Source organism: Plasmodium berghei (genome assembly GCF_900002375.2).
Source record: "Plasmodium berghei ANKA genome assembly, chromosome: 5".
NCBI classification, from domain to species: Eukaryota; Apicomplexa; class Aconoidasida; order Haemosporida; family Plasmodiidae; genus Plasmodium; species Plasmodium berghei.
The window spans coordinates 266,848-280,947 of NC_036163.2; the positions used below are offsets into that span (position 1 = coordinate 266,848).

The window sequence follows — 14,100 nt, forward strand, 5'->3', positions numbered from 1 at the left end:
GTACGTTAGTGTATATATTATGTTACTTTTGTGTTTATTTTTCAAAATAATTATAAAAATAAATATCGTATTTACATAACATCATTTTACGTTAAAATGCAAAAATACCAATATATTATTATGTGTGTATGCATATCCTACAAATATATTTATTTAAGTATTTTTAATAATATACATATAATATTGTTTATATTGTTAATTTTTATAATGTTTGTAAATATTTTATGAAAGTTGCCTTTTTACTTTTTCATTTTCCTAATATACCTCCGGAAATGGAAAATGCCCAATTCCCAAATGAGGCATTTTTACATTTACATATTTTTTTATTTTTCAAAAAAATTAAACTTTTTTAATGTTTTAAAAATTACATAAATATTATTAAACAAATGAAAACGAATATATTTTAAATTATAATTAAAAAAAAATGGTCTTTTATTCTTTATTCAAAAAAGATATTTCTATAACGTCCTTAGAATAAATAGATTTACCTGTACTTGTATGAACTATTTTGGCAACAAGATTTAAATCTTTATTATTATTTATATAGTCCAAAAAACTGATTGACCCAGCTCCATCTTCAAAGCCAAAATAATAAGACTTTGCTCCAAAGTATGCTTTCCCGTTCGGCTTTAGATTTAATTTTATAATTTTTACAATACTATAATAATTTTCTTTTCTGTATAATATTTCATTCCCTATAATATAATCAAATGGTTTTAATTCTTTAGTTCTTAATTTCTTGTTTAATTTATTCCATGGTTTATTAATAACAAAGCATTTTATGTCTTTTTCGTTTATTTTCATATATTTTTTTTTAAGTTTGTTTTTTTTTAATTTTATATCTAAATTTTTGCTTATATTTGGTAATAATACATCATCAATTACCCTTTTGTTTAATTCTTGAAAAACAACACTCGCTTTATTTTGAAGAGCGTTTATTCCAACGAGCCCATGTGCACATCCTTGAAAAAAAAAGTTAATATTATATAACATATTAAATGATGTTGTGAATGTTAATTAAATTTAATATATGAATAACAAATATTCATATTTCAATAGTTATATATTGATACATACATTATATAATCCAAAATAACATACAAAATTAAACACATACCTAACTCTAAAATGTTCATATTTTTGAAATCTATTTCTTCTTTATAAAAGAACCTTAGCATTTCCCATGTACATTCCCATATGGTATATCCTCCCTCATAAATGTTTTTCTTAACTACTTTTTTTTTTTTTTTTAATGAAACTTGACAATTTTTAAGAATTAATGGGCTTTCAATGTTTTCATGTTCTGTTGTTTTTTGAAATTCCTCATTTTTATCCAAATAGTATACTTCATACATTTTTAGGAAGCTGTATTTTGAAAAAAATAAAAAAAAATAAAACTTAAAAATGGCTATAAAACGAAATTGATTGAAAAATCAGAAAAGAAACAACTCAAATATGTTTTACATGATTCAATATTTTAAATAAAAAGTCATAATTTTTATATTTTAATTTTCGTTTATACTATATTTTTAAAAAATAAAAGCTTAAAAAAAATTATATTTAAAATAAATGAGAAAATATTATATATAAAAAAAAATAAACTAATAACGATTATAATAATAATAAAATAAATTAAACTAAATAAAAATAAACACATAAAACTAACAATAAAAGTTATTTGTAAAAATATTACAATTTACATTTGGCATATCATCTACAATTTATATGCAACTCATAATGAAATTAGTTATCATTTGTTCTAACATCACAATAAAAAGTAAATTTATTTTAAAAAAAAAATATATGCATAACGTCTTTTTTCATAAAAACGACGGATTATTATCTGTATATTTCCTCCGCATTTCACCCTACCAAAAAAAATAGATAAGTAACATGTTTTTCAATTTTAATATAAAAAATAAAATGAAATTTAAAACTCTGAAAAATATAAGTAATAAAAAAAATTAATATAAGTACTTCATAGATATGATATATTTTAGCCCTTTTGTTTATTTAAACAATATTATACTTTTGCTAATACGCATTTTTAAATATAAAAAATAAATTATGTAGCATTGGGATTTATATATACACACATATGAGGTGTTACAGCATCATGTTGATGTTACCTTTAAATTATCAATTATCAACCATTGGTCGCTATCTGAATTTGAATTTGATGATATTTGAAATGAACTATTTTTTTTTTTCATTTCTTCATCTTTGCTTTTATGTGTCTTTATATTTTCATCCTTAAAACGAACAGTCTTTTTAAGAATATGTTTTTTTTCCCCTTTATTAAATAAATTGATATTAAAATAATTTTTCTTTTGTGGCTTATTATATTTCAAATAAATATTATCTTTATCTTCTAAATTTAATGATGAGGATATATACATATTATTTAGTATATCTAAGGAAATGTTAAAATAATAAAACAAGCTCGTACATGTAGTAAAAAAAGAAAGAAGCAAAACAATAAAAACATTTTTTGGCATCTGTAATATGATATCCCACATGAAATATCTTTTACTAATTAAGTTTGATAAATTAAAAGAAAATATATATATATTAATTAAAGTTGACTCTAAATTTAGGGGTGCTTTTTGTATACATAATAGTAATATTGGAAGTGCTAATACTTTTATAGATATATTTTGAACTATAATATTAAGTAAAATTAATATTGGACTCACATATGTGTTTTTATTATAATAAAAATATATAAAACTTGCTATTTTAAGTAATATGTTAATTAATATAGTTATCATAGCATAACTTTCGTATCGCTTTTTATTTGTATATAATTGAAATATGGATATTCCTATTAATTTTGATGATCTGTATATAAAATAAATAAATTTTAAATTAAAAAGGTTTATAAAACATATATAGAAGTTAATGAATAGAGAAAATATATAATTGTTGTATATCAAAAAAAACAGTAACAAATATATAAATATATCCGTGAAAATAATACACACTATTTTTTCTTACTGTGATACGAGAGGAATATAATTAATCAACGAATTTGGCCAACTATAATTCTTAATTCCATGATTTAAAATTGTGAATTTTGTATCTATCGATGAATTGAATAGGATTAAAAGAAAAAGTATTTTAAGTAAATTTTCATTTAATAATATTTTTTTTAAAACAACGAATTGAGATAATAAGTCTACTGTATTTTTAACACTAATACGTTTATTCCCCTCTTTTAATATCAGATTATTCTGTACATTACAATCATCATTTAATAAAAGTGTTTCTTCACTCGATAAACATGAAATGACAAAAATAATAAAACTTTTTAAGATTAATATAAAAATACTAACTTTTAATATATATATATAATATAGCATAAGAGATGAAAATATTTTTATGCACATTACATAAGATATATAAAAAATTTGTTCAAAGTGCATTTTTCTTCGACATTTTTCAACTACAACACCTTCAAAAACACATGATGATAATAACATTTGGCTTGAAATAATAAAAATTGTAAATAAATACCAATTGTATTTTATCTTATTATTAAATATATATATAAATAATAATAGTATTGTTGTTATGAGTTCAGTTATAATTACATAATACTTTCTATTTAAAGGGAAATATAAAAAATTATTAACATAAGGATTATTACTATGTATTGTACATTTTTTAAAATATTTTTGTCCTGATGATAATCCATCTTTCAAATATTTTCTAAAAAATATTCTTAAAACCATATGTTTCCCATTATATAATACTCTAGCGCAATAATATAATCCATCTTTAATCCAATTACATAATTCATGTGCTTTTTGTAATAAAAATAAAAATATATTATTTATATTAAAATATACATTATCCGTCAAAAAAGCAAAAAGTGGTTTTAAGAAATATAAAAGTATCAAAATGTTATATATGTTATTTCTAGTATCTGCATTAACTTCTGATTTATATCTGGTACTTAACACATAATCATTATATCTCAAAAACAATATATATATAAATTCACTCATAAAAAAAAGTGGGGATATGTTTCTCACCCATTTTAATGCTTTTGAATTATCAACTCCGCTTTTAAAAATATTTTTACTGGACCTTAAAGATTTCCTCATTTTTTCTGTTTCATTTTCATCTATATAATACTTTTATATATATAACATTTCAAAGTAATACATACTTCTTTAAGTTTATCTTTCAACTAATATATATTTACTTTATCCTTAAATGTTATTAAGGGAAAATGGTACTTATAAAAATATACTATATATAAAATATTATATTGGCAGCCTTATAAACATATATTTAAATATATATATGTATGCTTGATTTTAGCCAAAAACGCTGTTATAAATCCTTACAAATAACATATTAAAAGTATGGTATGTGCTGGTTTGTTTCTTTATAATACATAAACTAGATGTATTGTGTCACTTTAAGCGATAAGCACATACATAACATATAGTTTATCATTATTATTTTAAGTTGTTTTTGTGGGTAATAAAGAAGTAAACGAAATGTAAAAAATTATATTTTTTTTCGTATATTAAAAATGTTTTCACATTTGTTTTTATTTTTTTATTTTTTATTTTTTTATTTTTTATTTTTTTTTTTCTGAAATACAAAAGGGTAAATCATTGATATATGTATGTGCTTTATTATAAATATATATGCATAGTTACAACTGGAAAATACGCTTCTTTTTTTTAATTAAAAAAAACTAAATAAATTCATTTATTCTCTCAAATATATAATAATGATTCTTTATGTTTATATAATTAAAGAAATTAATATTTTAAAGTGTAACATAATATACCCATAAATTCCCTTTATATATTATATACGCATAAGAACCCCTTAAAAGTAAAGCCAACAAAAAGCATATATTAAGGTTACAAAGTAGTTACCATTTTACTTAGAAAATAGTTATAAGCTACCAAATAAGAAAGAAAAGTAATAAAAATGTGGTGAAAAAAAGAGAAAAATATAATGAAGCTGTTTCTCAGACCTATTAACAATAATAATTTAATCCCGATAAATTATAAAATTAAACAACTCTTAATATATAATTTATTTGGAATAAAAAGTAGCAATATATTAATATGGTCAGCATTGTCACTCCAATACACTCCTAAATATAGACTTTTTAATTTAGTTAGTAAAAACTAATTTCATCATATATATCCTCATTTCTAACTTAATAAATAAAAAAAATACTATTTGATTCGGAAAAAAATACATTTATATGTATTCACAAAATACATGTCGAAGGTATGTGTTCCATGTACAAATAGAATAACTTCATAGCGATACCTCATGGATAATTGTATGATTTTATTATTAAATAATCTACATAAATTAAGAGAAACCCTTATTTTGTATCAAATATATGTATATTGAGTTTTGTAACACATCCATAAATATACATATATACATTAAAAAACAAAAAAACGTCTTACACAAATAATACATTTTAATTATTCTACTTGCATATTAATAACTTTTATATCTATGTTGAGTTTTAAGTTTCCTAATACAAGTCTATAGAGAAAATATGATGATATGCTCAATCACTATATATCTTCACCATTTTTTATTTTCCTATAACATTTCTGTCTTTATATTTGAGGTTATTTTTTAATATTTATCACGTAATGAATCTTTTGTTTTAAAAAAATTTTTCAATTATTATTACATTATTTACTCAGGACATATCCATATTATATTGTATGACTCACAAATTATTATTTTTCTATTTTTATGTGCTCCGTAACAATGAAATATAATTTTATATTCATATTGACGCACAAATTCGTAAAAACATGTAAACAAAATTACTTTTTTTTCTGTAACTATAAAAATAATACAAAAAATAAAAGTATATTAATTATATCCACAATATAAACATTCTTTAAGTGACTTAAAATATGATTCCCCTTATCTTAATATATATTGAGTTAATGCATAAATTTTATTTAAGATAATAAAAATACCGTAAAGCGATTTTTTTTTTCGTTTACAATTGGCCCTCCTACATTATTTTCATATATTCTTATATAAACACTTTTGTGTCAATACTATAGTAATTATACGAATGTAGGCATTTAAAAAACTCTCAAGTTGTTATATTTCAGTATAAAAATCGTTTTATGATATAAAATATCAAAAAATAAATATAAATGATATTACATAAGATATATATATGATTAACAATACATTAAGATAATGAGAACATCGTATTTTCCCACAATGCATGTGTAAAAACAAAAATTAATATATATACTGTATATGTAGTGTTTTTTGTAATTGATTCTTTAAAAACGATCATATATAAAAATAACTCTCATAGAATTATGCATATTTATATATAATATATAGATAAATGTGTTTTTTGGAATGTTGCAGGACTTCAAATTTATTACACATCTTAAATCTATCATTATTTAATTTAAAAGACATGAAAAAACATCTTAGTAATTATAAAGTGAATAATAAATTTACTTAACATGTGTATAGTACATTTTAAATGAATTTGATATAATATATATTTTATTTTCGCACTCAAAACAAAAAATGAGCTAAAAAAATTCATTTTGATTTGTTTTGATTAATAAATATAATTATGGTTTAACATTTTAATTTTGTTAAAATTTCTTAAAATATTTAATTATTTTTCTTAATATAAGTTTCATAAATTCGATTTTAATTTACAATTATTTTATATAAACAGCTTTTCGAAGTGTTATAATATATTTAATAGTTTTTTAATATTTGTGGATTGTTTTTTATTTTTATTAAAACTGATGAATTGTATTATATTAAGTGTTGCTGACGAAATGCATCATATAAAAAATTAGCATAAGCAATATGGTCATAATGCTTAAAATATATATTAATAGTTGCATGCCTTTATTTGTATTTTCTATGGACTATTTTTATATCACAAACAATTTTAATTTTCTTTATTATTAAAATATCAAAAAAAATAAGAATAATAAAATATCAATTTATATAATGTAATTTATAAAATATTTATTTATTTGTTATATAGACTCCAATATGGCACATCGTTTATCATTTACTATATACTACATGTGGTTATTTTCATCATAACTTATTTTTATATTTAACATATTGTATTTGATGAATATTTTTGCATTATATAAAATACTATAAACAACATTTTTATCAACAACGGACTTGTTTGTTTTTTCACTGAAAAGAGGTGTGTTGCATGACTACATTAACGAATTATCTGTAATTAAAAATTATATAGTTTTACATATATCTAATTGTATGTATAGAGAATATGTTTTAGTATAGTAAAATAATGTAATATATATAAAGCATGCTACTAATACATTAAGTTATTTTAATTTATGATATATATTTTTTGTTATTATAATTTTGAATATTATATATTTTATTAAAATGTGGCTAAAACTGATTCTGGCTATAGTCATCCTTATTGAATGCATTGTAGTCATTTATTTACCGTCCCATATAGAGAGTAGGATTATGAATAAAAAGAAGCATAAGATTTTTAATATGGAAAATTTTGAAAATGTTGCAAGTGGTAAGTACATAAATATTAGCATTATGCATTATATTTTATAAATAAATGTTAAACATATTTTTTATATACTTCCTTATAATTAGGCGCAATTTTAGCTTTAGCTTTTATACACATGCTTCCAGAAGTTATAGGTTTATTAAACAAAAACAATCTGACCATTTATTGCTGTTTTGGTTTAATACTTATATCAGTAACATTTTTGAATATAACAGATATATTATATGACCACCATACTGAAAATTGTTCTGATATTGACAATGCAGAAAAAAACACAAATAAATTTACTATTAATAGTGCATCTGATAAAAATATCCGTGACCATATAGATATAGAAATGGAATCATTAAGCATTAAAGAAAATACGAACCTTTCAAATAATTTTATTTTTGACACATTTAAATCAAATGCTTTTTTTATAGTTTTAAGCCTTTTTATTCATTCGTTTGTAGAAGGTACCGCGCTTAAAATGTATTTCATTTTATACTTTTAAAAGTTTAATGATGAATTGATATATGCATTAACTATTAAATTTTTTTTGTAAAGCATTATGTATATATACTTTTTACAGAATAAATATTTTTTTTTTTACTTATATAATTTATTTTATTATTTTTAAAGGTTTACTTATTGGAAGTTTAAAAGATAAAAATCCTATTATAATAGTTGGCCTCTCGATGATAGCACATAAATGGGCAGAGTGTTTAATGATCTATAAAAATGCTGTCAAGAAGACAAAAGTAAGATCAGGAGAATATTAATATATATTTGTTTCTAGAATCTATATTAAGTTTGTATATTTTATAAGTTGCAAAGATATAGAAACCTTTTTATATTCACCTTTTTTAGGATCCAATTTTATCCTCTATATACGCATGGTCCTTTATATTATCCTTACCATTAGGAATTCTTGTTGCAGTGCTATCGTTTTCATCAAGTAAAAACTCAATCCCCCCAAAAAATTATTATATTAAATTAAGATAAATAAATTATTACTTTTTAATTTGCAGATGAATTTGTGGAAATCATTTTTAGTTCAATTGCTTGTGGATTTTTTTTGTATCTCTCCTTTAATGTAATTACTAATAAAATTTAAACATAAAATAAATAAAAATAAGTAAAACTAATATAAAGTGATATAAATTCGTTATATTATATATGAATATATTTATAGATGACTAAAGACATAACGGTGACGAAAGCTAACAAATTCTATATCTCATTTAGTTATTTTTTTGGAGTGTGTGGGATGTCAACATTAATGATAGTATTTAATTATTTAGAAAAATCCAATGTAGTTTAAAATAGTCATCCCCATTTCATTCAAATGAAATTTTCTATAATCAAATTTTTTATAATTTTATAAAATTTACACTATCAAATTTGTATATTATATATTTGTTTCTTTCCATTTTTTTAATTAAATTGCTAATAAATGATTTTTTATAGTTTCATTATTGATGAAATATGTATATGTTTTCATTATTTGTTCTATCATCCGTGCGAAATATAATACTTATACATACATTGTTAATAAATATTACAATATTCATTTTGTTTAAAAAATATAAAATAAATCACTATATGTTTATGTATACATTTTTTTAATGTTCATATATAATTTTTTTTTATTTCTATTAACATCGTGTGATATTTACAACTGTCACATTGATAAATATATTTTATAAATTCAAAATAAATGGATTAAGTTTATACTTTTTATTGTATATTGATAGATAATAATATTTTTGCTTACAATTTTGTATTTTTCAAAAGGTTTAAAATATTTAAAAAAATATAAAAAGGGATGTTCAAACATAAAACGTAATTATATAAGTGTTATTTGTTATAACTATTTGTCTAATGATAAAATGCTAATTTTAACTTAATACATTTGTATTAATGTTATTTTATAAAGTGTATCTTAAGAAGAATTGCAATTTCTTTTAAACAGTATAATTATATTTTGATATTTTTACGTATATAACAATTTTTATTAATCCTTTTAAATTGTTATATGTATTAAATCAAAATTAAAAACATATTTATATGTTAATTTATTGAATTCTACAATATTACTATTTTGTATAATATTTTGAACATATATATTAATCCGTATCAATTTTAATTTCGGATTTCCTATAAAAACTGTTTTTTCTTGATGATTTACTCTTCAATATAAACACATTATATTTAAAATGTTAACATTGTATTCGCATAAACTTAAGCAATAGTTTTGTACATATTAAAAATACTTTTTATTGAGGATATATTTTGAATGATTAAGGCAATGCTATATATTTTATGATTATTACCATTATTTTAAAGTAATTCTAGACATATTCACAAGGAACTGTGCATTTTTTCAAAAAGATACTTGTGACCTAATAAATGTTCCTTTATATTTCCACGTTATTTATATATATTGGGTTTATTCAAAGTAGATAGAAACTGTTAAAATATAATTCAGTTCAATAAATACGTAAAATTTCTTTTATAATACATCTCTTTATATACTTTGGGAAATACTTATTAGAATAAACAAATTAAATATATATTCATAAAACATCATAATGAATATATGTTAAGTTGTTAAAGATTCAAAATAGTAAATATTTCAATAAATCAAAACATAAACGACCAAATGTATAGAATGGGAAAGTGTTTAAGAAATGAATATAATTCAAGTATAACTTAATAAAGATAAGGTTAACAAAAAAAACATTATATAGTAAAAATTGCATTTATAAAATAAGATATTGTAGTTAAGAAATTTACTATAAGACATAAAATACTATTATAACAAAAAAATGTAGAATAGTATGCACATTTTCAAAATAATGATTGACAGAAATAAATAATAGGTTATAACATTAAAATAGAAAGACTATTTACGAAAGTTCATGAACTAAGCGCATTATGCTATATATAATACGCATTATAATTCGAACTTGTATATAATTAAAACATACTTCTCATAATTTAATATCAAATATATTCATAAAAATTATGTATATGTTAATAATTTAATATAAAGACAAACAAAATGATTATGATACAAATACCTTAAAATAATTTTGATATATTAATTATAAATATATGTAAAAACTCACATATAATTTTAATTAAAAAATAACAATTATCAAAACATAATAGATATGGTCAATTAAATGTTAATAATACATTTTTAAATACTATAAAATTAATATAAATAATATTTATGTAGTGAATAACATTTAAATATTTAAAATAATAAATTAAAATAAATAATAAAATTATTGTTGTAATTAATAAATATTTAAATATATTATATAATAAATATTATAATTATTATTAAAATAATAAATGGAAAATTAACAATTTATTAATATATATATTTTTATTAATATATATTTTTTTATTAAAATAAATATTAAAGTTTTAAAATAATAATAAAATATTAATATTAAAAAATTAAATAATATTTTAAAACATAAATTAATTAATATAAATAATTAAGTTAAAATAAGATTAATTTATTTATTAAATGTAATATAATTAAAATATTTAATATAATAATTATCGTTAATTATTTAAAATAATTTTAAATTTTATAATTAAATGTAATTTATATTTTATTATTTTTAAATAGTATATAATTAATATATATTAAATTAATATAAATTACACACACAATATAATAAATTTAATATATTATTTTATTATTTATAATAATTAAAATAAATAATTAATTATTTAAAAATATTAATGTTAAAATATAATATTTACATTATTTAAAAAATAAATATTATTTAGTATACTAATTATTATTTTATTTTTAATATATTAATATCAATAAGAAATTATTCATAATTCATGTTTTAAATATGAAAATTATTATATATTATTTATTAATTTATATTAAAATATTAATATTAATTAATATATTATTTTATATTTAATATTATATTTTATATTTAATTAATTAAACGATAATAATAATTATTAATTGATATATAAGCTATATATTATTATTTAATTAATATATTAATTATTATATTAGTTTATATTTAAAATATTATATTATTAATTATTATTTAATTATTAATTTTAATATATAAATTATTTATATTAAATATTATTATTTAATTAATATATTAATTATTATATTAGTTTATATTTAAAATATTATATTATTAATTATTATTTAATTATTAATTTTAATATATAAATTATTTATATTAAATATTATTATTTAATTAATATATTAATTATTATATTAGTTTATATTTAAAATATTATATTATATTAAATAATTATATATATAATATTTTTTATAATTATATTTTATATGTCTTATTGTTATAAAATAAATTCTACAGTAATATATTAAAATACTAAACATATTTTCTTATTTCTTACAAAATGTAACCCATCATTTTTTATATATACCTTTTGTGTTAAATATGACAAATATTATTTATATATTATTTACTGTCTCTTTTCATTTTAATTATATAAACTTACATTTTATATTCACCTTATTATTTATAAAATTATTTGAACATTGTAAGCTCGATTTTACTATTATTTATTATGATTGATTTTTACACAATGAATTAATGTTATCTTATATGGAAATATCATTTCCATGTTATGACTTAAACAAATACCATTTTAGTAATCTTGTTACTCCTTTGTCTTTCCATATGAATTATACCAATTTTGAAATAATTTATCTTAATTAATAAGCAATAAATATTGAATCATTCATTTAATTTGTCGTTTCATAGAAATGTATAAATTAGTAACCACATTTTATGTTCTTTATACATTATATTATCTACATTTATATATAGCTTAGATATAATCATATTTATTAATCTTTCGAATATCATATATGTTTAGATGTAATGTAGAGAATATGTTTATATCACAAATAACTCTAAAGGAACAATATTTAAAAACACTAATTTACACAACCATATGTTTGTGCTTAAAATATATTATTAATACAGTTTTTCATGACAGTATTTCAAAATGGAACTATAGCTATGTATCTACACCATTAATCATATTACTATCATTGTTAAATCATACAAAACAAATTAATGCAAAAATACAAAAATAAAATTAATTATGTTTAGTAATACAAATATTTAAAAGAAGAAATGCCTTTTATTAACTATATGTTTATATAAATATACTAATTTTTGAACTTTTAAAAGTAACTATTTAATAAAAAAGACGTAATCAGTTGAACCTTAGTTAATTTATAGATAACAATACATTTTAATCGAATAGCATATATAGTATTTCAATTTCCAAATCTATATGTATTGGTATCATTAAACATCCATTTAACAATGATACGTTTTTTATAATTTGTAGTAATAAATCTATGTAAAGACCAAATATGTTACGTTTTAATATTTTATAAATAAAAAGCCTTTTGGCAATTACATTTTTTTAATAAACATTCATAAACATTACTTGAAAATGTATTATACAATGCATAATGAAATATATTTTCAAAAACAATTTTTGATCGATTCACCTAAATGTATAAAAAATACTATTATATAATTCTTAATATTATAAACCTAAAATACCCCTATTTAATTTAATATATTAACCCTTTAATAACAAAATATTTTGCATAAACACAATGGGAACATTAATAATTCTATTAAGTATTATAAATTACAATGTTTTAAAAAACACATCCTTTAACTTTCTGAATCACCTTATTTCAATTAAAAAAATCTCCCTATATATGTTTTTTGAAATAGAACTATGTCTTTTCAACATTAATACAAATATCTTATTAAATTTCAACCTGATATAATTTAAGATGTGAAATATTATTTACAATCTAATAAAATGTTCCTAAAATATATATTTTTACATGGAAATTTAAATTTTCTCATATTATTGTTGTATTCAATGAGAAAATAATGTTATACATACAGTATTAAACTAAATTCATATTATTTTATGATTTTTAATGCAATGCACTTTCAAATTATCATAAAAATATAGTATAAACTTTTTATTGAAATAATAATTGTCATTCTACAGAAAAATCACAATTTTTTTATCAAATATAGTGGCATACATTTTACTATTGTTTTTATATTATATACATTTCTAACAAAAATATAAATATACATATTGGGCAGTTATAATTTTCTTTATATTTCCCATTTATAAACAAAAATGTAAAAATATACTTAATTTTTTAGGTATGCACATAAATATATACAGTTTTTTAAATTATATGATAATATCGTAGTATGTTTTCCCTATTTTATTTTAATAAAATGAAATAATACATTTAATGCATTTTGTATAGAGCATCGAGTGTGAAATATGCGTATGGAATATCATATAAGATTTAATATATTTTTATATATTAATTTATTTTTGTGTTTGTGATGTAGAGATTAAAATAATTGCTTTTATAGTTTATATATAAAAAAAGGGAAAAATACATATATATTTTAAAATATGTATTAAGTCTATAAAATATTTACAATATTAAAAATAAACAT

The 14,100-nt window shown here is 18.5% G+C and overlaps 3 protein-coding genes across 3 annotated transcripts; 1 reads left to right on the forward strand and 2 right to left on the reverse strand.

Annotated features, from left to right (window-relative positions):
- Positions 1–432: 432 nt before the first annotated feature.
- PBANKA_0506300 (methyltransferase, putative) lies at positions 433–1,355 on the reverse strand (the record flags this gene model as incomplete). Its single annotated transcript, XM_034568301.1, has 2 exons — positions 433–962; positions 1,118–1,355. The coding sequence occupies 2 exons, from the start codon at positions 1,353–1,355 to the stop codon at positions 433–435; spliced, it is 768 nt and encodes a 255-aa protein (XP_034420304.1).
- A 465-nt stretch (positions 1,356–1,820) lies between these two features.
- On the reverse strand, positions 1,821–4,109 carry PBANKA_0506400 (conserved Plasmodium protein, unknown function; the record flags this gene model as incomplete). Its single annotated transcript, XM_034568302.1, has 3 exons — positions 1,821–1,868; positions 2,130–2,841; positions 2,998–4,109. The coding sequence occupies 3 exons, from the start codon at positions 4,107–4,109 to the stop codon at positions 1,821–1,823; spliced, it is 1,872 nt and encodes a 623-aa protein (XP_034420305.1).
- A 3,316-nt stretch (positions 4,110–7,425) lies between these two features.
- Positions 7,426–8,870, forward strand: PBANKA_0506500 (ZIP domain-containing protein; the record flags this gene model as incomplete). The annotated part of the gene is made up of 6 exons (XM_034568303.1): positions 7,426–7,570; positions 7,654–8,022; positions 8,189–8,307; positions 8,417–8,504; positions 8,578–8,642; positions 8,742–8,870. The coding sequence occupies 6 exons, from the start codon at positions 7,426–7,428 to the stop codon at positions 8,868–8,870; spliced, it is 915 nt and encodes a 304-aa protein (XP_034420306.1).
- Positions 8,871–14,100: the final 5,230 nt, after the last annotated feature.